At 43.6% G+C, this 24,294-nt stretch overlaps 1 protein-coding gene across 1 annotated transcript; it reads left to right on the top strand.

Moving 5' to 3' along the window:
- Nucleotides 1-3,555: 3,555 nt before the first annotated feature.
- PPIL1 (peptidylprolyl isomerase like 1) lies at nt 3,556-22,224 on the top strand (the record flags this gene model as incomplete). The annotated part of the gene is made up of 4 exons (XM_084229110.1): nt 3,556-3,611; nt 5,907-6,061; nt 21,410-21,478; nt 22,004-22,224. The coding sequence occupies 4 exons, from the start codon at nt 3,556-3,558 to the stop codon at nt 22,222-22,224; spliced, it is 501 nt and encodes a 166-aa protein (XP_084085236.1).
- Nucleotides 22,225-24,294: the final 2,070 nt, after the last annotated feature.

The raw sequence follows: 24,294 nt of genomic DNA on the forward strand, positions 1-24,294 counted from the left end.
CGCCGGGCGAGGAGGGCAAGCCAACTTCCTACTTCCGGGAGCGCAACCCGGAAGCCACTCCCACGCCACGAGCGAGGCCCAGCCCCCGAGGGGCTTAGCGCCTTCTTGCCGCCTTGCACTTCCGCCAAAAACAGACCGCTTGACGTCGCGGCGCGCGCGCGCTCGTTCGCGGAAGCTCTCGCGAGATCTAGGAAGATGGGCTCTTGCTCCCTCTGGTGTCTGCTCTGCTTCGTCAGTCCTCAGCCCTAGCCAGGGTCTCTACTGCCCCTTGACTGACAGATTTTGTGGCTGAACTGACTCGTTCAACAAGCATTTATTGAGTCCATTACTACGTGTCAGGCAGTGTGATGGACATTCAAGGGTGGTAGTGGGAGGGATACGTAACTGGAGGACACACCCTAACCTCTAGAGCTGCAAGTCTAAAAGGCAGACGATCAAATAAATTACTCAGATCTATACACGGCCCACTCAGTATTTATAGAGAGCGTTCTCTGTGACAGATATATAAGCACTTTATAGTGGGACATTTCTTCTACAATCTCATGATGTGAACAACCCCACAACAATCATCCTCATACCAGCCGAGCTGAGGTTTATGGAAAGGTTACCTTGCTTCAGATTACACAGCACGGTGGGTTCACGATTTGAACCTAGGCTCCTTATCTAGCCCTGTCTTTAGTGCCAGCTCTTAACTGCTTTCTATATGATATCAGCAAACAAAATCGTACTGGGGTCAGACTAATAAAAATACAGCTACAGAGACCCAACAGGGGACTGAGGAAAGGATAATGTTTTCAATGAACAGTGCTTGGTCGGGTGTACATCCATATAGGAAAAACACGAAACTTCACTTGTACTTCACACCACACAGTAAAATAGATTGTATATGCAGTATAGATCTATATGAGAAAATCAACCAGAGTGCTCTTTCCAGTACCATTACCATGCAAAGTGACTAGTGAGCACTTGAAATGTGACTAGTCAGTTGAGGCTCTGGAAGAGTAAAATGATACTTTGTACTACATTAAAATTAGAAAACTGATCATCAAAAGACAGGATTGAGAGAACAAAAAGATAACCTATAAAGTGACAGAAAACAACAAAAATTTGTCCAGTACAAAGAACTCCATAAATATGAAAGACAGTCAACCAGAAAAATAGGCAGATTTGAACACAAAAAGACTATATCACAAAAGAGGGTATATAAATGACAGGTTCAGTCATGAAAACATGTTTAACTTTATTAATCATTAGTTATTAGAGGAATAACTATGGAGATATCATTATACAGGGTCCAGAATTACTAAAATGAAAAGGACAGTTCTAAGTGTTGGTGAGGAAGCAGAGCATTATCAATTTACACACTGCTGGTAGGAGTGTAAATTGCTACAGCCACTTTGAGAAACAGGCATTAACTACTAAATTATAAACATAACTTTTGATCCAACAGTTCTATATCCAGGTATATACCCCCAAAACTTCATGCATAAGTTCCCCAAGAATATTCATAGAAGCATTATGTGTAATCATCACAAATTGGGCACATCCCAAATGCCCAGTAACAACAGAATATATTCAGGCAACAGAATACTATACAGCACTGAAAATGAAAGAATGGCACTACGTACAAGAGCATGGATCTATCTCACAAACATAATATTAAGTCTTTCTCATCTCTTCCCCATGTGAAGGAGCCATCTCCAGCCCTCCCTCCATAGTTCCTTCTTTCATATCTTGTCTGCCCTGTACCTTTTCCTATACCTCCCCAGGCAGCCTTGGGAAAGTGGTTGGTTTAGGATTTGATAGGGAGCTCAGTTCCCAGCTTGATCTTTGCGAACTTGTATACCCTCACTCCCACTTAAGGAAATTAGTGGGGATTAACTGTGGTTAGGAGCACAGGCTCACAGCATGGTACTTTGAGCATGTTACTTAATCTCTGCAAGGCTCAGTTTCCACCCCGTGAAAAGGGATTAGTAATATCTACCTAGTGAAGTTTTAAAGATAGGTATGAAAGCACACAATAAAGTGTTTATTTTAGCACATAAGCATTTACTTAGCTATCATTAAATGGTATGCATTCACAATATAAATTTATTTACCCTCTTTCTTTCTTGTCCTTCTGTTACAGGGCAGGGAGAGGGGCACCCCAGACCCCACAAACCTGCCTGCTCTAAATAGGTTCTACCATCCGCCACATCAACACAAAACATATGAGACTTTAATGAAAAGGAACTTTAATACAATTAGTAAACAACACAGGAAAGGCAAAGAATATAGTTTCTAAATCAAGCACCCAAAGTTACCCATCCCCTTGTAGGTAAATTTCCACCCAAACAGGAGCACAGCAATGCCTGAAAACCTGCCACAAGTCTAAAGCACCTTTCAGTGGGGACCCACAGAAAAGGATCAGAAACAACCAGACAAGTCTGGGAGGAAAAGATTAAAATCACAATCAAGACAAAACCCGCCATTGTAACCTCCCTACGGTCTCTCACCCACACCTGTTTCAACCAGTCCAGGACCAAAAGGCAAGCGCAATTTCTTCACTTGTCTCTCTGCTCCATGTACCTCCTCCAGGTCTCCTTCTGGCTCCATCCTGCTTCCTTCCTTCTCAGTTCCTTCTGCACCTTCTCTCCCTGCTCAGCTCCATCCTCCCTTGGGTGGGGCAGGACCCTGGAACCTCCCCCCTTTCTGGGGACCACCCTGTTACACGTCCTCTAAAATTCCTTGCAGCACCTTTGCTTTGCTTCTCCTTTCACTCTGAGCAATCCCTTCTAACAAACCTGGAGCACCTTCTATCTCAGCCTATCACTCTAAGCCTTGCCCTATCCCTGATCCCTTAGATCTTCATTCCCCAGCCTCCTTCCTTTCTTATCCCTCATTTTCTTCCCAGCTCACTCTTCCCTCTCTTCCCAAATTCTTTGTCAGTGATGTCTGATGGCTCGAATTTGCTGTATGGCTGTGAACAAATAATAACTCATTTAACTGCTGAGTCTCAATGTTTACATCTGAAAAATAAGAATAATATCTGCAGTTATGTAGAGTAGAAAATAAAATGTAAGCGCTATGTAAATGTAAATCGTACAGCACTGTACAGAAGGTACTTCCAGGCATCTCATTTCTATTCCCTTTCATTCTTTCCCTGACCCGTCCTTTTGCTGTCCCATTCTGGGACTCAGAAATCCTTCGAATTGAACGTTAGCACAGAACTCCAATCCGAGCGTAAACATAAGGGGAATTCCCGCCTTCCACGCCTAAACAAACCAATCGGATCTCCGGGAAGCAGGGCGGGAACCCTCCACCGGGAGAGCCTCCCTGTTGGATCTTGCGCAGTTCCGCGCCCTTACGGCCAGCTCGTTTTTGCCCCTGCACCCCTGCTTGGGGCCCTTGGAGTTTGGACCCTTACTCTTGCGCGCCCCTGTCCGCCCACCACCCCCCTTCCTGGCGCCCAAAGCGCTAACACGCGGGGACCGGAAGTGTGCGTCGCAGTGGCGGGTCCCCAGCCCAGCGCGCCGGAAGTAGCGCTTGCTGGAGCAGGATTCCTCCGGCCTCGCTATGGCGGCCATCCCCCCCGACTCCTGGCAGCCGCCCAACGTGTACTTGGAGACCAGGTGAGGGGGTCTGGCCCCTGGAGCTGGGCTGCGGAGGCGACGCGGGGCCCGGGCTTGGCCGCGGGACCCGGTTCCCGGCGTGCTCCCCGGGAGGCGGGCGTCCTCGTGGAGAGCCGTGGAGCCGGACCGTTGGGGCCGCGGCGGGCTGCGTGGGGGCCGCCACCGCTAGCGCCCCAGCTCCGCACCGACTCGCGCTGAGACCTCGGAGGCTTGAGCGTCCGCCTCCCCGTTACCTCTGCCCCCCACGCGGGTTCTTTCTTCCATTCATTCTTCGAGCGTGTGTTGAGCCCCCAGGCCAGGGATGTAGGATCTACTAGGCGAGTATACGGAGATGCATACAGGACACACAACCTCGTGTTTCACATACAGGACACACAACCTCGTCTTTGGAGTTTACAGTACACGTAAATTTTGACGAGACAGGCAGTACAAACGTGTAAACAAATTATTGAGAGAACACAAGAAGAAGCACACTTTCTCCTCTATCAGTGGTGTGAGAACAATATGATTGACCGCCAACCAGCTAGTGCCCCTGATGTCTAGCCATCTCGTTTAGTTTATTGCTCTTAGCAACTCAGAAATTTTAGGTGTTATTCCACCTCTCCAGTTTTAGCAGGGAAAATGCCAGAATTTACCGATTAAATGAACAAATTAAATTGGCCAAACCCTTATATCTAAAGAGTAGGGGAGCTTTACTTGGATGGAGCCTGGTGTGTCTGCCCTACAGGCTAGGTTCTTGGGTGTCATTCATTCCATTGCCCCTGGAAAAAGTTCAGGGTGATCTTTTCAGATAACCTTAAGTAACTTTTTACTGCTACAACAGTATAAAATTAAAATTTCTTAGTCTGACTTTCCAGATAATTGTTTTCATCTGACCACTGCCTACCCTCCGGCTACATCTGACATCCTCGTCAATAACCAAGATCCAGCCTTCATTGCTGTCTGTCTTCTTTCTGTTCTTGTCCAGGCTTTCCACCAGAGCACAGTTCTCTCAGATGCTGCTTTTGCTCCCTGACCATTTTCTCCACCTTTTAATGTGGCAAAATGTTACTTCCTCAGGCCCCAACTTGAAAGTAATTTCTGAACTCACCTGTTAACTTTTTAAAAATCACAATATGAATCAAAATATAAATCCAGGCAATAAAGAGTATAGAATAAGAAGTAAAACCACCTCTCCCCATGAAAATATTATCAATAGTTTGTTGAATGATCTTCCAGATATTTTTCTATGTGCATATAAACCACTCATGTTCTATTTTTTTAACAAAAACAGGACCATATAATCATACCATCTGTATTTTTCTTCTGTAATATGCCGAGTCAATGCTACACAATTTCAGAATTGTGTAGGTACTTCCAAATCATCAGTGCAAAAAGTGAGTTCCAATATTTAAAAAATACTCACCAAATATAAGCTCCATAAGGGGAAAAGCACCTAGACCCATGCCTTGCACAGAGTAATTGTTAATCCACATTGGACGTTAGTAGTATGAAGGATGACATGTCAGTAGAAAGCTTTTAAAGAAAGCTATGTTCTAGTACATGCCACATGGCATTTATAGAGAACTTACCCTGTGCTCGGCACAGTGTTCATATTATCCAGAGTTGACTCAGTTCTCACATTCTTAGAACTTCAAGTCTAGAACAGTGTTGGAGTGGAGGGGAAACTGCTTGACTAAGGCTTTTACTTTTTCTTAATAGTACTTGGTGGGGGAGGGGAGCACTCACCATATGGGGTAGGTGCAAAGGTTTGAAGTAATCAGGTTTTGCTTTTGTTACACCTGCTAAACACACAAAATCTTTTTTCCCCCTTTAAAAATGTTTACAAATAGGTAATATATTTTCTTGGTTCAGAAATACAAAAGTTTAGAAATATTAATTGAAAAGCTTCCTGTCCTCAATCTTCCCGGTTTCCACTCCTACCCAGAAATGTATGCATATATACATAAAGTCCTTTGAGAAAAAATTTACAAATTAAGTGGGATATTTTTCCTAATTTTGGCTTGGTTATATTGATTTAAGATGATCAGTGATTTTATATATATATATATAATGTATTAGATTTTATTAGATTTTTGAATTGTTCATGATTATTTTGCTAAAGGTGTACCAGAAATGCCTGCATGTTTTACTCAAGAAACTATCTGTGTGTATTATTTGCATTGTTTTCCTTTTCTGAGGATGAAATCTTATGTTTATCACAATTTCATGACATAACCTTGAGCAGTCCTATAATACTCCTTTTTGCTGTGACCTGGTTCTTGATCAGAGCTCTACTGTCTTCTCCCCCTATAGCATGGGGATCGTTGTGCTTGAGTTGTACTGGAAACATGCTCCAAAGACCTGTAAGAACTTTGCTGAGTTGGCGCGTCGAGGTTACTACAATGGCACAAAATTCCACAGAATCATCAAAGACTTCATGATCCAGGGAGGTGACCCAACAGGGACAGGTACAGTTAAGTCCCCATTTCTTGCTGCAGTTTCATTCTATCATAACAGTGTAAGGCAGCCCGAGGGCTCCTTTGCATACCAGGGACTTGGGTTAGTGGATTCTGGTGACTGTTCCTGCCCTTTTTAAAACTTAACCTCTCCCAAACATACACATGAGAAATTGACTATCAGTAGAAACTACAGTTATCTTGACTTCCGGGCCTTAGAGAGTTTCTCATAACTTTTGTGTATTGCTTACTAAGAAAAATAATATTTGCCTGAGTAGAGTAGTCCAATTATCAGAAGTAAAAAAAGAAATCATTTGCAATGTTTTGAGAAAAATAAAATTTTTTTAAGATTTATTTATGCATACAAAAGCTGGGGTGTAGGCCAGAGGTGCGGGGGGCTGAAAGGATTCACTGGAGACAGAGTGGGGAGCAGAACAGGTGGGTCTACCGAAATACACTGCTGAGGGGAGCAGCAGGCGAGACAGGAGAGGTCTGCTGTGCCATGTGGGTAGCTCCCTGGCCAGAGATCTACTCATGCTGCAGCGGCTGCGGATTGCTTCATAGTGCTGAGACTTAACCCCTTGTGACACCAGGGAGGTCCGAGAAAAATAAGATTCTATGATTCATTCATTTAACAAGTATTGAGCACTTTTGTTTTTATTCCCTCCACCAGATCACCATATCCATACCCCATTTGCCACCTTTCCCCAGCCCTCCACTCTTTCCCCTATTCCCTCTGGTAACCATTATCTTCTTTTTGCCAAGTTCAGATTTTATTTCTTGTATTGTTTGCATGTAATTGTTTTTTGGGTATTTATATTCTGCAGATGAGACTATCTGAAAACTTTCACTTGTTGACTGATCTCACTTAGCATAATCACCTCAAGATCTGTTCCATTTTGTCCCATATGCACTGTCGCATCCCTCTTCAAGCTGTGTAATATTCCACTGAGTACCTGCTCCATAGTTTCTCTATCCAGTCATCTGTTAAAGGGCACTTAAATTGGGCCCATGATTTGGCAATTGTAAACAGTGCTGTGGGGTACACAGGTGTAGATAGATCTTTTTGTAGTAGATTTTCATGTTATTTGGATAGACACCTAATAGTGGTATTTCTGGGTCAAACGGAATTTTTATTTTCTTGAGAAATCTCTGTATCATTTTCCACAGGGGCTGTACTAGCTTGCATTCCTACCAGCAGTGGATGAGAATTCCTTCTTCACTGCAACCATGCCAGTCTTTGTTAATTCCATTCTTTTTTATATGGGCCATTCTCTCACAGGGGTCAAGTGGTATCTCAGTGTGGTTTTTAATTTGCATTTCTCTTATAATCAGCGATGTTGAACTTTTTTCCATGTCTATAGGCCATCTGAATGTCTTCTTTAGAGAAGCGTCTATTGAGATCCTTTGCCCATTTTTTTGGGTTATTTATTTATGCAAACAAGAACTGGGATGTAAGCCAGAGGTGCAGGGAGGTGAGAGGATTCACCAGAAAGAGTGGGGCGCAGAACAGGCACATCCACTGAAATACACTCTGAGGGGAGCAGTGGTGGAGACAGGAGAGGTCCGCTGCGCCATGTGAGTCAGCTCCCTGCCCAGGAATCAAGCTTGTGCTGCAGTGGCAGCGGTAGCTTAATAGTGCTGTCTTTAACCCCTGAACCACCAGGGAGACCTGTTTGCCCATTTTTTAATAGAGTCATTTGGTCTTTTGTTGTTGGGTTGTGTAAGTACTTTGTAAATTTTGGAGACTAACCTATTGTCAGATGTATGGTATGCAAATATTTTTTCCCCATTCTTTAGGTTGCCTTTTTGTTTCTGTGATGGTTTCTTTTGAGATACAAAAGCTTTTAAGTTTGATATTGTCCCACTTGTTTATTTTTATGCTTGTTTCCTTTGCTGCTGGGGTTGTATTCCCAAATATATCTTTGTGGTTGATGACCTATAGTGTGTCCCCTGTATTTTCTTTTAAGTACTTTGGTTGCAGTTCTTATATCCAAATATTTAATCAATTTTGAATTTATTTCTCTGTATGGAGTTCAATATGTGTCTTGCTTGTGTGTGTGTGTGTGTGTGTGGCCATCTGTGTTTCCCAGCAAAGCACTTTTTTTAGTCAGATGCTTTTTTAAGCTTTAGGTATATAGTAGTGAACAAAGAAAAAACTCTGTTCTCATTAAAGCAGGAAAAAGATGTAGAGATGTGATTTTAGAAAGGTCAGAGAAGTTCTCTCTGAGAAGAGATGTTATTGGAACAGAGATCTGAATGGAGTGAGGGAATACACTTTGTGACTGGTAGAGTTGCATTTTGGGTGGAGGAAGAACAAGCCCAGAGGTCCTACAGCAGCAGCCTGCAGAAGTGATTTGTAGGACATTATAGGGCATGGTAGAGACTTTGGGTTTTATTCTGAATAAGATGGGAACCATCCAGGTTTTGAGCAAAGGAATGACATGAACTGACCTTTGCTTTAAAAAGATCACTCTGGCTGCTGTTTGGAGAACAGATGTAGGAGTCAGAGTGGGACGTGGGAACCAGTTAGAAGACTATTGTCACCCAGTCTAGACATAGTTATAGTTAGACTAGGCTAATGGTACAGAAAGTGGTGCAAAGTGACTGGATCCATTTTTGTTTTGCTTTCACTTACATTATGTTTTGATGAAAATAGAACCATTGGGGCCTCCCTGGTGGCACAGGGTATTGGAGACACAGCACTATCAAGCAATTACCAGCCACTGCTGGCCATGAGTTCTATCCCTGGCTAGGGAGCTGACGTACATGGCACAGCAGGCCTCTCCTGTCTCACCCTCTACTCCCTCCTGCAATGTATCTCAGTAGCTCCGCCTGTTCTGCTCCCCACTCTGTCTCTGATGAATCCTCTCCCCCTATACCTCTGGTCTACACCCCAGATCTTAGGTGCATGAATAAATAAAATAAATCTTTAAGAAAAAATAAAGAAAACAGAACCATTGGGATTTGATGAGGTTGAAGTGGGGAATTGGGGTATGAGAGGATAGTCAAGGTTTTTGACTTGAATTTAGTGAAATGGGGAAGGGTGAGGAACAGGATTGGCGGGGGTAGATCAAGAATTTGCTTTTGGTTTTGGACATGTTATATGCAAAATACTTGTCAGACCTTCAAGTAGAGAGGTTGAATAAGTAGTTGAACTTGAGGATGGCATTAAGAAAGGTTTGGGATGGAGGTATAAATTTGGGAGTTGTCATTATTTAGATGGGGTTTATGAAATGAAGTTGATTTCAAGGGTCCTTATATCTCAGGCTGCATTTTCTCTCTATAACTCCTACTCCCACTCTTTTGCCTTTAAATAAGCTTGGTTTTCTCTGTGGTGGTTTTTTTTTCCAGTTTTTTTGTTCTTTGCCATTCTCAATTATTCTTTTTTTTGTTTGTTTTTTTTGTTTTGTTTTTTATTTTATTCTTTCTTTTTTTTTAAGATTTATTTATTTATACAAGCACTGGGTACAGTCAGAAGCGCGGGAGGGTGAGAGAATTCACCAGAGCCAGAGCGGGGAGCAGAGCAGGCAGAAGGACCGAAGTGCACTGCTGAGGGGAGCAGCGGGCGGCAGGAGAGGTCTGCGCGCCATGTGGGACCCTCCTCCAGTGGCCGGGAGCAGCCGGGGATCGAACCGGCGCCACAGAGGCCGCGGGCAGCTTCGCAACCCAGCGCTCAATTGCTGCGCCACAGGGGAGGCCCTCAGTTATTCTTTATTTATCCTTTATGACCAGAGCCATTCCATTTCAATATCTATTGACATATTTCAAAACACAGAATATATAAGTAGAAAAAGAAAAATCTCAGTCACTTATAAGCATACCTTCTAAAGATTCCTAACCAGCCTTTTTCCCCAGTATCCCACCTTTCAGAAATGGTGTCCATTACACTAGACATCTTTCTTCTCAGATACCTAGTTAAAAGCTTGGACAGATTGGTAGCTAGCTAAATGGAAATAATTCAAAAGGATAGGCTGTTTTATGCATACAAGAACTGGGGTGTAGGCCAGAGGTATAGGGTGGTAAAAGGATTCATCAGAGACAGAGTGGGGAGCAGAACAGGCGTATGTACTGAAATACTCTGCTGAGGGGGAACAGTGGGCAAGACAGGAGAGGTCTGCTGCACCATGTGGGGTAGCTCCCTGGCCAAGGATCAAACTCGAGGCAGTGGCTGGCTACAGCTTGATAGCACTGCGTCTTTAACCCCCACACCACCAGGGAGACCCAGAAAGTTTTATACTTGATTTCATGTAGTTAACAAAAAATTGACTTCCTGCTATGAAAGGTAAAGCAATTAGTACTTACATTTCTATCCATGCCTGTCTGCCCTCCCTGCCACTCCCAGTTTTGTTGTTTGTTTTATTTTTTCCCTTGTGAGAGTGTACAACATTTTCCAGTCTATGCCCAGGATTCCTTCAGATACTGTATAGGTTCAACATGTTGGTGAGCTCAGTGCTCACGTCCAGACTTTTCTGTTCACAAGTGCTGCTAGAAGGCAGAATTTCTTGTCCATTGGTTTTTAATCACAAGGACTGGAGAGTGTTACATTTTTTAACTCATTCAAGTTTGAGAATTTCTGCCTGCTGTCTTTATTTTTGAAAAATACCATGGCTAGATATGTGTGATTCTAGTCACACTCATTCACAGTTCTGCTCCATCCATTGCCTTCTGGGTTATTTTGTTTGTTTGTTTTTAATATACTTTTCATTGAACTACCATTATTTTACATCCTTGTTCATTTTTTTCACAATAAAGAATTTTTCCCCTCAGGTGTGGTCACCCTCGTTCTTCCATCACCAAGTTACCCGTAATCTTCCACCATACACCGAGGTGCCCACTCCACCTTTTCCCTTCCCTCCCCCTGCCTTCCGGTTCTGTGCATGACTTTGGAAAATACCAAAGCCAGTTTTATTCCTTTCTTCATCTCCGGGAAAATTTTATTTGTATTTCTGAATATTTTTTCTGCTATTCTTACTGGATTTTCTATTTCAGGAAACTAGTTATTCTTTGTTTTATCACCTTTGCCTTCCATATCTAGCACATTTATTTTGAGTGTGTGAGTTGTTTTTCCATTTTTTTTCCTGCATAGACTGGAATAATCACAGACCTTTATTCTGTGCCTTATTTAATTTTTAGTCATGTCTAGTCTGCCTTTTTACACCTTCACTTATTTATTAGCACTGTGTAGACTCTCAATCTTTTTCCTTATTTCTGAAATCTTTTCATTTTGCTCTGTTGATTTATTAGCTTGTCTTTGAGCTCCTGTTTTATTGGATTCTTAGTTCTGTTTGGATCATCTGGAGCTTGAGACAGCCATGGTGAAGCCCTTTGTGGGATTCTGTTTTCTCCCACACTGAGTTCCTGAGGTGGTTTTTTCTTCTACCCTTCCTTTCTTTCTCTGTTTCTATTTGTTGTGGTATGTTTACCTAATTTCCATGCCATTTCTTTCCATTTTATCCATGCTTAATTTCATCATTCAGACCTATGTTGTCCTTACCTTTTATTCACTCAGAGGCAGTGTAAGTGGATTCTCTGTCACTCTCTCCCCGTGTGGGGTTAGTTGTCTTTCACACTCATATGCTGTGATGTTTTCTGTCCATTTTATTCTAGCCTAATTAGGATAGAGGAGAGGACACAAACTCAGCTCGCGCTGAGTGAGCCTCTGTGGGAGAGCTAGCCTGTGTTTTTTCTTTCAGACTTCATTAAAGCCTGTGCCCCTCCACCTGCCAGTGGTGTCTCTCCATCCCCATCCTGGGCTGTCGGTAGTTCTGTGAATGTGGCTGGAGGGAAAGAAAAATGTGCTTTTAGACCAATTTTCATGCTCCATAGGGTCTCTGTAACAGAAGACAGATTTAGGAGAAAGTGTACAAATTTATTTAGTATAAGTTTTACATAACACAGAAATCTAAACCTGCTTTCATGCTAAGTTTGATGAAGAGTGGAAAGTTGTAGGAAAAGATGTTAAGACAAAAGGGATATGAGCTAAGTGTAGTAAACTGAGGAAACAGCAAGTTTTATTCCTGCTACTCTCTTTCTTGGAGATTAGGATGTTTCTTGCCTCCAGGTACAGTGAGGGCACCTCTCACAGAGGGCCTTAAGACCTGCTTCAGGGAAGGTCATTTAATCCCTTCTACACTGGCCATTTCTCAAATTCCTTCACCTTGAAATGTTCAGTGTGCCCTAGGTGCATGTTTTGGGGTCATATGTCCTGAACCTCCTCATGACCCTGCCCCCTGCCTCACCCTCCCAGGGTGGCCAATGCTGGTAACCTGCTCTGCCACCCCTGAGCACTGGCTCTGCCCTCCAGGGCTCCTTAACTTTGTCAGGGCTGCTCACTCCTTGCGTTGGCTTCCTAAAATTGGGGGATATTTGTGAGAATTCTGTAAGGGGAGCTCATTTCCTGATTACTACATTTAGGGATAGCAGTCTTTTCCTTGACTGACTCTCTTCAGAATTTTGGGAAGAAGATTGTTTTGTTTTCTTATTTGGTTGATGCTGGTGGATTTTTGGCTTTTAAATTTGAATCTTTTTATGTTTGCTTCCTCAAGTGTTAGGCAGGTAATATACTCCTGCTTCACTCCACTTTCTTTATCTGAGAGTGTACTGTGAATGCTTTGTACTTTTTACTTGTCTTCTTCCTCTTCCTTCTTCTTTCTATGATATAATTTTAATAAAATTGAATCACTCAAGATTTCTAAATCGTATCCACCCTCAAGTGTGGTCAATGATTGAAGTGAGTCTGCTGTTGAGTCTGTGGAGAAGGTAACCAGGAGTTAGGTTCTCCTGGGTCACAATTGTGAAATGCTCCCTGATTAGGTAACACTTTTTGCTTAACGTTTCAGGTGGCAGTGTGTCACCTCCTGGGCTCTGCAGCAAGTTGCTGTACTGTGAGGGAGATGTCCACCTCCCACTGTCCTTCATCTGGCACAGTTTTTTTCCAGTTACTCGGATACATCTTCATGTTCTCAATTAAAATGCTCATTGACTTCCTGCTTCATGTTAAACCATTTTTCTTCTTTTATATTTCCCTTATTATAATAAATCTTTGCTGACTCTTTCTTTAGCCTTCTGGATGTCTTTTAATCTGTTTCGGCTAATTTCTTTCCTCTCCTCTATGAGACATGGCTCCCTGTCGAGCCCTTCCTTCAGCTCTTCCCTCTCTGCACTTAGCCTCACAGTGTCCGCCAACTGTTGAGATTGCGGTGATTAATTACATGCTGATTATGCTGGCATCACCCTCACTCTGATTTCATCTCTCTTCTTGGTAGCCCCAGGAACACCTGAAATTTAGCATGTTAAACAGCAAGCTCATTGGTAATTTTATTCATTTGATGAATATTTGCTAAGAGTCTGCTGGGTATCCTGTGCTATTCTAAGGCCTATAAGGACTACTTACTCATTAGAAGCCCAGGCATATTCCTTTTCCTTGTAGAGGTCCCTGCCCTGCCAGGAACATGAGATACTCATTATATGAAACAATCAGAAAAAAAAAAAGAGAATAATAATATAAGTATGCAAATGTGTGGTGTTGTGCTGTGAATTATGTATGTGATGTTGGTTGGAATAATTCCTACTGAGAGACAAAGAGAGATTAGAATGGGAAGGACGCATATTTTGCAGTGGGACTTCTTGTTTAACCCTTGGCTGCTAAAGGGAAGGGTGTTTTGGAACAGCAAAAACATGAGTAACAGAGGTTTGTGAGTGTGGGGAAGAGCCCGCCACCCTAGGTGTTACATTCTCAAACAATTGACTGGCTCGGTAACATAACTTGGCCACCTCTCTGCACCAGGACAGATGCCTAAGGTGTGATTTCTAAGGCCCCAAGCTGCCTATAGAGGGGATAGTAAAGGAGCAGTCAAGGTAGATTGCGCAGAGTGGCAGGAGGAAGCATGGAGCATGAGAGAGGGCCCGTTCATGGACACTCACACACAGGAGTTCAGATTCAAACTAGCTTCATTCAGGGACCATTTGGGGTGCTTGAGTATGAAATAAGAAAAATACATGAGGCAGTTTAATCCAGCCCTGTTATAAAGGAAGGTAATGGGGTGTGGTGGTGAACAGCAGGGTTTTGGAGCCCTGTTGCCTTGGGTTGAATCTTGGATTCACACAAAAACTGAACGTAGACAAGTTTCATAACCTTACTGAGCCTCATCTGTGCTGGGGTGTCGTTATGGGCACCTCAGAGCAACAGTTGTGGGTAGCAAATGATGTCTGTGAAATGGTTAGCACAGGCTGAAACAAAATACAAGCTCAAAAAGTATGGTTGCTTCTTTGTTATTTTCTTTGGCTGTTAGTTCATTTAACAAATGACTGTTGGGTCCTAGCATAGTCTGGGCATTCTGCTAAGTGGTGAATAAGGATGCCTTGCAGAGCCCCATGCTAATGGGAGAGACAGACAGTGAACAGATACGTGCATGGGCACACAGTAGGCTGTCAGGCCGTGACACATGGTGTGACAATGAATATAGTGAAGAGATAGATCAGTGATTCTCAGCCTTGGCACCATTGACATTTTGGGTTGCATAACTTTGTTGAGGGGCTACCCTGTGCATTGCAGGATGTTTAGCTGCATTAGTTAGTGGTAGAACCCTCACTTGTGACAACCAGAATGTCTCCACACACTGCCTGATGTCCACAGGGGACAAACTCACCCATGCTGAAAGTGAGGGAGGTGCTTTTTTGCATAGTGTGATTAGGGAAGTTTTCTCGGATGAGGTGGCATTTCAGCAGAGCTCTGAATAAAGTGAGTCACAAGACTGTCGGTGGGGAGGACACTTCAGAGACAACAGCAGAGACCTTAGACCTGAGTGTGCTTGGCACGGAAATAGCAGAGTCCATTGTGGCTGGAACAGGTGAATGAGGGGGACTGTGGCTGGAGATGACTGAAGGTAGCAGAGCATCACATGACGGAGAGTCTTATTAAGTCAAGGTAAAGACTTTGGATTTTGTCCTAAGTGACATGAAATGTCACCAGAGGATTTTGAGCAGAGGCGTGCCATGATGAGACTTACTGTAGGACACACACACAACCCCCCCAGGCTTCCACTTGGAGATTAGACTGTCATGGAAAGGCAGAGGCAAATTGAAAGCAAGGAGACCAGTTGGAACTTACCTTATCAAAGTTAAGAGTTTGGGGCCTCCCTGGTGGCGCAGGGATTAAAGTCTCAGCCCTATCAAGCTATCGTCAGCCACTGAGGCATGAGTTTGATCCCCAGCCAGGGAGCTGACCCACATGGTGCAGCAGACCTCTCCTGTCTCGCCCACTGCTCCCCACTCTGGTGAGTCCTCTCATCCCCTGCACCTTTGGCCTACATCCCAGATCTTGTGTGCATGAATAAATAAAAATAAATCTTAAACAAAAAACAAAATTAGAGCTTACTGTATTTTGGACCAGGGTGATAGCGGTTGTGTTGGTTCTGGTCCTCTGGGAAGCAGACACCAAGACAGACTTCAATGATCCAGAGATAACACCTGTGAAAGATAAAGGGTCAAGGGAGCAGGCGTTGAAGGGGAAGTCTCCAGGATCTGTGGTCTAACACCTGAGAGAGAAGAGGGAGAGCTGCCAGTAAGGTGGGACTAACACCAGGAAAATGTAGTCATGGAAACCAAAGGGAGACGGTAGTCCCAGAAAATGACGTGAGCTGTCACACGCTGCTCATAAATCGAGCAAGGTTAGACCTGAGGATTGACATTTGGACTTAGTGACATGGCAGTGACTGATGGCCTTGATGGATAGTTTTGGCGCCGGCGGGGGAGTGGGTCTTCACTAGAGCATTTGAGGCAGGAGAGGAAGTGGGTACTAAGTATCAACAACTTTAGAGTTTTTCTGTCGAGGGATGCAGAGAAATAGTGGGATACTTGGAGACAGTTTTTGTTTTGGTATTAGATAGGAAATGTGAACATGCTTTATGCTAAGAATGATCCTCTAGCAAGAAAAATTGATACAGGAGAGGGGGAAATTATAATTGCAAGGTTGTTCACATGTGAGTGGACTAGCACTTTCACAGGTCCTCCCCCAGGCAGTGGGGCTAGGATTTGGTAGCTGGTGCTAAGAGAAAACCCTTGAGTGCGTCCTTGCCCTGGGACTGTGCCAGTGGCAGCTGTCACTCAATGGGACAGATTGAAAAAAAAAAAAAAAAAAGGTAAATGGGATTAGGTGCATGGCAGTGAGGGAGTCAGATGAACAACCCATACAGTGTATTGATGATGCAGGGAGGAAGGTAAATGGGTCGAGAGGTGGGCTTGCTGGTGAAAGCATGTCTTTTTGCTTTTCTCTCAGTGAAGCAAGCATTAACCACAAAGAGCATGGGTGGTGAGGGAACACTAGAGGTTTGAGGACAGAGGAACTGGAATAAGCCCAAGCAGAGTGGCTCCAAGGTAGATTATTAATCACCAGTTAGTGTTGCCTTTCACAGAAAATGCTTGGGTTACTTTAAAGGCTCGTCATCCCAATGCTGTATGTTTGCGTCATGTAATAATACACTGCATGCCTTCCATGCATTATCTCATTTAGCTGTCATAATGATCCCATGAGACATAGGTACTACTGCTGTTCTTATTTGACAGACAAGGAAACTGAGGCTCAGAGAGGCTAAGTATCTTACTTGAGGTTACCCAGCTAGTAGGTAGTGGAATTAGAATTGCAATTCAGGTCTTTCATAGGTAAGTGAGAAAGAGAGGACTCCACATAAAAAACTACAGAACTGCTTGGAGAACTGTCATTGTTGCCCAGATTAAATGTGGTATCTGACATTTGCCTGGTAATCTAGCAGCTCCCTTAGCCGCTTCCCCCATTCTACTCTGTTGCTCACAAAGTGATTATATCAGCCGATCAGTGCTTTTGGCTGCAAGTAACAGAAAACAACCACGGTGGCTTAAACAAAGAGAACTTGTGCTTTCCTCGTGTCTGGAAGTGAGCAGTGGTAGGCATTGGGTGGCTGCCCAGTGGGGTCGTCAGAGACCAAACTTGCTCTACCATTTTTGGTGTCATGACCTTTAGTCTCAGACTTCTTCTGATATCACCTTTGCTTTCAGAAAAGAAATATAGAGAAAGCTATGCGTGAAAGACAAAGGAGTCTATTTGTCCCTTTTTATCAGGAAGGCTGTAGCTCTCCCAGGAGCTTTGTTTATATTATTAAGTCCTAACTGGGTCGTTTAGCCATACTTAGCTGCAATAGACACAAGTTAGTACCTCCCTCCCTTGTCTCTGAGGTTGAAACAGGCCATGGACAATAGGACTGGAAATGGTCGGGGCTAGCTGACCTGCAGCATCTGCTAGAGGCTCTCTTGGTAAGCAGAAGCTTTGATTGATGTCAGAGGAGTCTTAGGGATAAGGAGAGATTTTTATTTTTAAAGAAACTGCTCATAGGTCCGCCCTGGTGGTGCAAGGGGTTAAGCACCGCACTATGAAGCAATTCACCACCTCTGCAGCACAAGTTTGATCCCCAGCCAGCCAGGGAGCAACCCACATGGCGCAGCAGACCTCTCCTGACTCGCCTGCTGCTCCCCTCAGCGGTGTACTTTGGTCAGTCTGCCTGTTCTGTTCCCCACTCTGTCTCTGGTGAATCCTCTCACTCCCCACACATCTGGCCTGTGCCCCAGTCCTTGTATGCATAAATAAATAAATCTTAAAAAAAAAAAAAGAAACAGCACATAATAAAGAGAAAGACTAAGGAATTTCAACTGGATTAAGAGTGAAGAACATTGACTAGAAGAAGATATTTACTTGCAAAGCATTAGCTGACAAAGGATTAGTATTCAGAAAATATGAATCTAGCCACTTAGAAAAGTGGCCATTCAGAGTGGAAGAAAGCTAAATAGCCAGTAAACATGATATTATACAAAACTTCAGGGAATGAAGATTAAAAGGGCATAAGAGATTGTGCTGCTCTCAGACTGACAGGTGTTAGAAGTGTGACTAATGGACTTAGAGCAGTGAGAATAAGAAGGAGAACAAGGTGGGATGTGCCTTGAGGTCACATCTGGCATGTAGTTAGGAAAACCTTGTAGTGGTAAGATGCTTGTAAACTGTGACCTGCATACACCCCCATTCCCACCCCCACCCCCAGTGAGGTTAGTCCATGAAACTCCTGCACTTGTGTTTGAGAGACAGTATAAGATTGGTTATTACAGCCTAACTTATAATAATAATAATTTAAAAAAAAAAAAAAAACATTGGAAAGCTCCTAAAAAAAAAAAAAAAACATTGGAAAGCCATCAATATGACACAGATAGGTTTGGTGATAACAGTGCGAAGTGGGATGAATACTACAGAGAGCTCCTGGAACAAAATTGTTGAATATCACAAATGTGGGGGGAAAACTAATTGTCAAATACCTAGAATATAATAGTATTTATATAAACTTAAATATATGTAAAACAACAACACATTTTTTAAGGGATACATACGTATATGGTAAAAACAAAAAAGAAAGAAAAAGAAAGGAAATGCTTGGAGATGAGAGGCTCCTGGTCAGAATAGTGGTTGCCTGGAAGGAAAATGTGATTCTTCAGAGCAGTTGTGAGCTCTAGCGGGTGAGGAAGGGTGACGTGTGAGTGTGTGTGCGTGGGTCTTGGACTTGATTTATCGTACTTTTATTTCTTGGGGAGGTGCAGTTATTTGTCATGCTATTCTTTGTATGTTTGGAATGTTAAATGCATTGAATAAGGGGACTCCCCGGTGGTGCAGCGGTTGAGCGCTGGGTTGCGAAGCTGCCCGCAGACTCTGCAGCACCGGTTCGATCCCTGGCTGCTCCCCGGCCACCAAAGGAGGGTCCCACATGGCGCGCAGACCTCTCCTGCCGCCCGCTGCTCCCCTCAGCAGTGTACTTCGGCCCTTCTGCCTGCTCTGCTCCCCACTCTGGCTCTGGTGAATTCTTTCACCCTCCCGCGCTTCTGACTGTACCCAGTGCTTGTATAAATAAATAAAAATAAATCTTTAAAAAAAATGCATTGAATAAACGTTTAAGATAGAGGACAGAAAAGTAACAGAACTTTAAGAATAGAGTTTAGAAAACAGGCTTGTACCTATCTATTTCCATTGTATCTGTACTGGTGTAAGTTTTTGACTAAGAAGTTTCCCACTTGTCAGTTTTATAACTGATAGTTGACATCTGTGTAACCTGCTCTACGCCAGAGAACTCTTTAATCTTTCCCTGTCCCATCCCCACCACCCCCACCCCCATCTCTCCCTGTTCCTCCTGCCCAACAGGAATGTTTTGATTGTAATTAATTTTCCTTCTGACATTTTGCTGCAAACCCTGAATTGAACTAGGTTATGAAAAGATGACGAATTATACATAAATGGTGCTGAAGAGGCCCAAATTAGTTGTAGTTAGTCTGATATGCCTGGTGAATAAAAAGGGGGCTCCATGTTCTTCTTTCTCATCTCTTTCTGATTGCTTGGAGCCACAGACTTCATCTGTGACTCTTGACTGGCCTGGCCTGTAATCCTCTTCTTGTTTGTGGTGCTGTTAGTGTGATGGATTTCTGTTCCCCTAGGGCGGGGATCTAGAGGTTTCATTCTAGCTGTTCTCAGCTTGCTGGGATCACGCTGGCAAGACCCGGCCTGTGGATAGACAACCCAGTACTAAACTTCATCCTCAGTTTGTTCACTCAAGCCCTGAACGTGGGGCTTGACTCAGTTTACCCCCACAGCCCCCTCTCTCCTCCCTCATCTTTAGCCCTAGAATTTCCACTAATCATCCCCACCCTTCCAGCCTTAGGCAGGAACTTTGACATATAATCAGAGGGAATGTACTGGTTGCATAATTGCTGTTTGGAAGTAGACTACCAAGTTGAAATTTTAGAATGAAATCTTATATAGTTTGATAGTACAGTGATTTTCCAGAAGCATTGGTAGCCTGGACCAGGTGGGAGGTTTCCCCTCATCTGTTAGGATTCATCCCCGTTCTTTGCATGAAAACAGTGTTTTCTTCCAAACCAAACTGGAGGCCATGACATACTCCCTGTAGCGGAGCATCCGGAAAAGTAAATTAACAAAGGATGTTTACCAGGGAAACACTTAGCTGGGCCCCAGGGGGTAGACATTGTACTTTAGCCATGCTACTTTCACGGCAGGCTGTAATAGGAAGTGAGCTCCATCTGGGTGGTTTGCTTTTTTCCAGGCTGTCTGGTCTGGTCAACTTGAAGAAACAAAGTAAGTAGTTCAGCAAGGCACATGATTGACGAAATAACTGATTAGGCAAGTTGCCTCCTGTTAGGACATTTTTTCCTATTGGAAAGCCATATTAACATACTGTTTTGCTTTTAAGAATGAAACCTGGGTACCCAGTACAGTGCCACACTATTGTGGACAAAATGTAAATGACACGTGGTTGCTAGCCAGTTAGTTCCATCCTGTGTTTTTTCATAATTTCTTTATGATGAACTACCTCTGCAGTGAACTCTGCCTACTGTAATTTTATTCCTTCTTGCCACATTACCACTTAAATGACTTAAATGAATTTTATTTTCCTTCACCTAGGTTAAGGACAGCGAATACATAATCATTTTTTTTAAAATTTATTTTACTTATTTATGCATACAAGATCTGGGGTGTAGCCCAGAGGTGTGGGGGGTAAGAGTATTCACCAAAGACAGAGTGGGGAGCAGAACAGGCAGATCTACTGAAATACACTGCTGAGGAGAGCTGTGGGCGAGACAGGAAAGGTCTGCTGCGCCATGTGGGTTGCTCCCTAGCTAGGATCTGATCAAACTCATGGCACAGTGGCTGGTGACAGCTTGATAGCACTGAGACTTTTTAACCCCTGCGCCAGCAGGAAGGCCCTAGATTTAATTTTTGATGCCATCTCTGATCCATTAAAAATGACTATCTGTAACAAAAAAACGTAGTTCCCTGGAGTTCTGGGTTGGTCAGGACTCAGTGGAGAGTCTCAGCTCATCAGGGGAGATGGCTGACTGATAAGCTGGGTCTGTGGTGCAGGCAGGGTTTGGGGCATTTCTATCTAAAATACTCACAAAACTATTAAAAATTAAGAAAACCCTTACATCAAGGTGTGACTGGTTAGATTGCAGGAAACTTTAATGTTCTTTTGATGGTATTGTGCTTTTTCTACATTTTTGACAGTGAACTTCTATTATTTTAATAAGCAGGGCAAAAAAGTTATTTTGAAAAGAAACTTCCTACCTGAATGAAACCCATGATTTGAATGTGCTAGATTTTGCAGCAGTGCTTGATTCTGCTACTAGGCTGTGGAGTTGCAGCCTACCTGACAAGGATCTTGGCATGCTCACTCTTTTCCTCTTCTGTACTTCAAAAAATCCTTTGACCCTGGGCCATCGTTGCTGTGAGGTAGAACGTGGGATGACTGGTTGGTTTTTTGTCTTCTAATCTGGCAGGTCGAGGTGGTGCATCTATCTATGGCAAACAGTTTGAAGATGAACTTCATCCAGACTTGAAATTCACAGGTAAGTCCATAATCTGGCTGGACTAAGTGGGAAGAGGGGAGTCGATTTGATAAGCTTGTTCTTTGGCTAGGATTCAAAGCGAATGCCTCACACCGTGGCCTGGTGCCATGTCTCTGTCCAGCTGCGGCGCCACAAAGGACCCTGGTGGATTAGAGAAAGAGACACCTCTTAAGTGAGTCCTGAGTGATGTAGAGTGCTGGTCTGAGTGTCCTAACATGCTTGTTGAATGTAGATGATACAAACTATAGGAAAGCAAAAGCTTCTCCAAAAAAGCAGGAGACTTTGCCGGGGTCTTGAGGGGAATCTGGGACATGGCCCATCCATTCTCATGACTCATCTTGGATAGAGGCTAGGGACAGGTGAGGTCCACAAGGCAGTGCAGCCGTGACCTCTATGTCAGGGCAGAGAGCCTGCCCTGAGGCGAAGGTTGTCTGTTGATTATTTGAGCCAGAACAAAGCCTGGCAGCTGTGGAATGGAACTGTGGAGGTTGCTCATACTCTTTCCTCTCTTCTTTTTCCTTCCAGGAGCTGGAATTCTTGCAATGGCCAATGCGGGACCAGACACCAATGGCAGCCAGTTCTTTGTGACCCTCGCTCCCACCCAGTGGCTTGATGGCAAACACACCATTTTTGGTCGTGTGTGCCAGGGTATAGGAATGGTGAATCGAGTAGGGATGGTGGAAACAAACTCCCAGGACCGCCCCGTGGACGATGTGAAGATCATCAAAGCGTACCCTTCCGGGTAGACATGCCGCTCTTTTGGGCACACCCGGGTCTTCTGAGATGACCCCAATGAACCAGCTCCCAGATGACCTGGAATGACACGTAACTCTAAACTGCATTTTGGCCTTGCAAGTCCTGGCACAGGAAGCCTGGGATCTTGGGTGAGTTAGAGATGGGAGTGTATTTTAATAGGATGCCTCCTTTCTCTTCCCCTGTGCCTAGGTTGGCAGAACATTTGCAGAAGTGCCCGTGCACAATCTTTCACAGGTTACTGCTCATCGCCAGTGACCCACACTGCTCCTCCTTGTGTGTATCTGTTCTGATACTCTTGGAACAAGATGAAGCAAACTGTCATTTCACCGTGCCTAACCAAACTTCTTCCTGTGGAGATTTATATTCTGGCCTACACTGCATTCTTTGGTAGCTGACAGCAACAGAATTCAAAATCAAGCAGTGTCTATCAGCCTTCTGAACTCTGTGCAGCCCCTGTGTCAGTCTCCCGCATTTGTTCTGCCAGGGAATGTATACATCTCTCTATATATTTTCCCTCTCAGAACCAGAACATCAACACTGCTGTTTCTGACACTTAGGCATCCCACGCAAAGCCACATTGAATTTTTGCCAAGTGAAAAATGCATCCAACAATCAAGTTTCTAAGAAGGTGTCAAGTGGGGAATGATAATGTGTAATAATCGAGAAAAGAATTTATTAAAAGGAAGCAGAAGCACTGGCCATTTTTTCCCCAGGAAGGAGTGGAACTTTGTCGTGAGCTTGAGGACAGACTGTGACTTCTCCTTAAAAAGCAGTATTCTCGTAAAGGAGGGGCACCAACTTATGTTTTTTATTTTTAATATGAGATTTTAGAGAAACTAGATAAGAGGTTTTATATGTTGTTTTGTTTTTTTTTTTAATCTTTCTGGTTCGGTGGGAGGTGAGAGAAAGGAAGTTAATACCTATGTAATACATAGAAGCTTCCAAAATAAAATTCCACTGATGGTTGAAATCTCTGCTGTGATCTGATTTTAAATATTGTATGAGGCTCTTGCAGCCATTTTAACCTCTGAACCTTCTCAAGTAGTATTTCTGTGGCTCTGCTGTGGATTCCTCCCATTCATGAACAGGTCTGCCTTTTAAAGGGCAGTATCGGGTCCTCCCTGGTGGCACTAGGGGTTAAGACACAACCTACAAAGCTATCCGCAGCCACTGCAGCACGAGTTCGATCCCCAGCCAGGTAGCTGCCCACATGGTACAGTGGACCTCTCCTGACTCACCCGCTGCTCCCCTCAGCAGTGTATTTCAGTCAGTCTGCCTGTTCTGTCTCTGGTGAATCCTCTCACCCTCCCACACCTCTGACCTGTACCCCAGTTCTTGTGTGCATAGATAAATAAATCTTTAAAAAAAATAAATAAAGGGCAGTACCAAAGAAAGAAGATAACAGTTGGCATTTATGAATGAGGGGAAATTATCTATAGATTAATCAGATGGATGTTCTGGGAGACCAAAACCACCCCTCAAACCTTGCAAGAAATCTGTATTGTTATGAGCTCAGAGACAATATGTGTTGTGGTGCTTGCTTTCTCAGACTAGTAGCATCTTGACTGAAGAGGGAATTACAGCTTTACTGTTCTTTATTGCTCTAAACATTTTGGAGCTGATGATTTCCTTTATGGAATAACCAAACCACCTCATTCTCCATTGCTCTGTCTCTTTCTTGACAACAAAAAGCCAAATCCAACAACTAAGTAAATGACTGACTTTTCATAGATGGTTTTGGGATGCACAGGACCTTTTTAAATTCTGGGAAAGTAGAAAGTACATTTCTTTTAGCCTGGATGGTTGCACATAATTGGTTCCACCTCTCCAGAGCAAGGTATAAAACACACACCATTCTGTTCGCCTCCCAGAATTACAATCTTGAAAATCCCCACTTTCACCTGGATCCTGAGAGTGGTAAAAACATATCATCACTACTTTGGGAAGTAAGGTATTGACTAGCACAGGCATTGTTCCTTTCTTCTAGAAAGACACACCAAACATGCAAACATGATCATATGCTTGCAAACCTGCAAGCATGTGTCAGGTTTTCATAAAGG

The sequence above is a fragment of the Talpa europaea genome, assembly GCF_964194135.1.
Source record: "Talpa europaea genome assembly, chromosome: 2".
NCBI classification, from domain to species: Eukaryota; Metazoa; Chordata; class Mammalia; order Eulipotyphla; family Talpidae; genus Talpa; species Talpa europaea.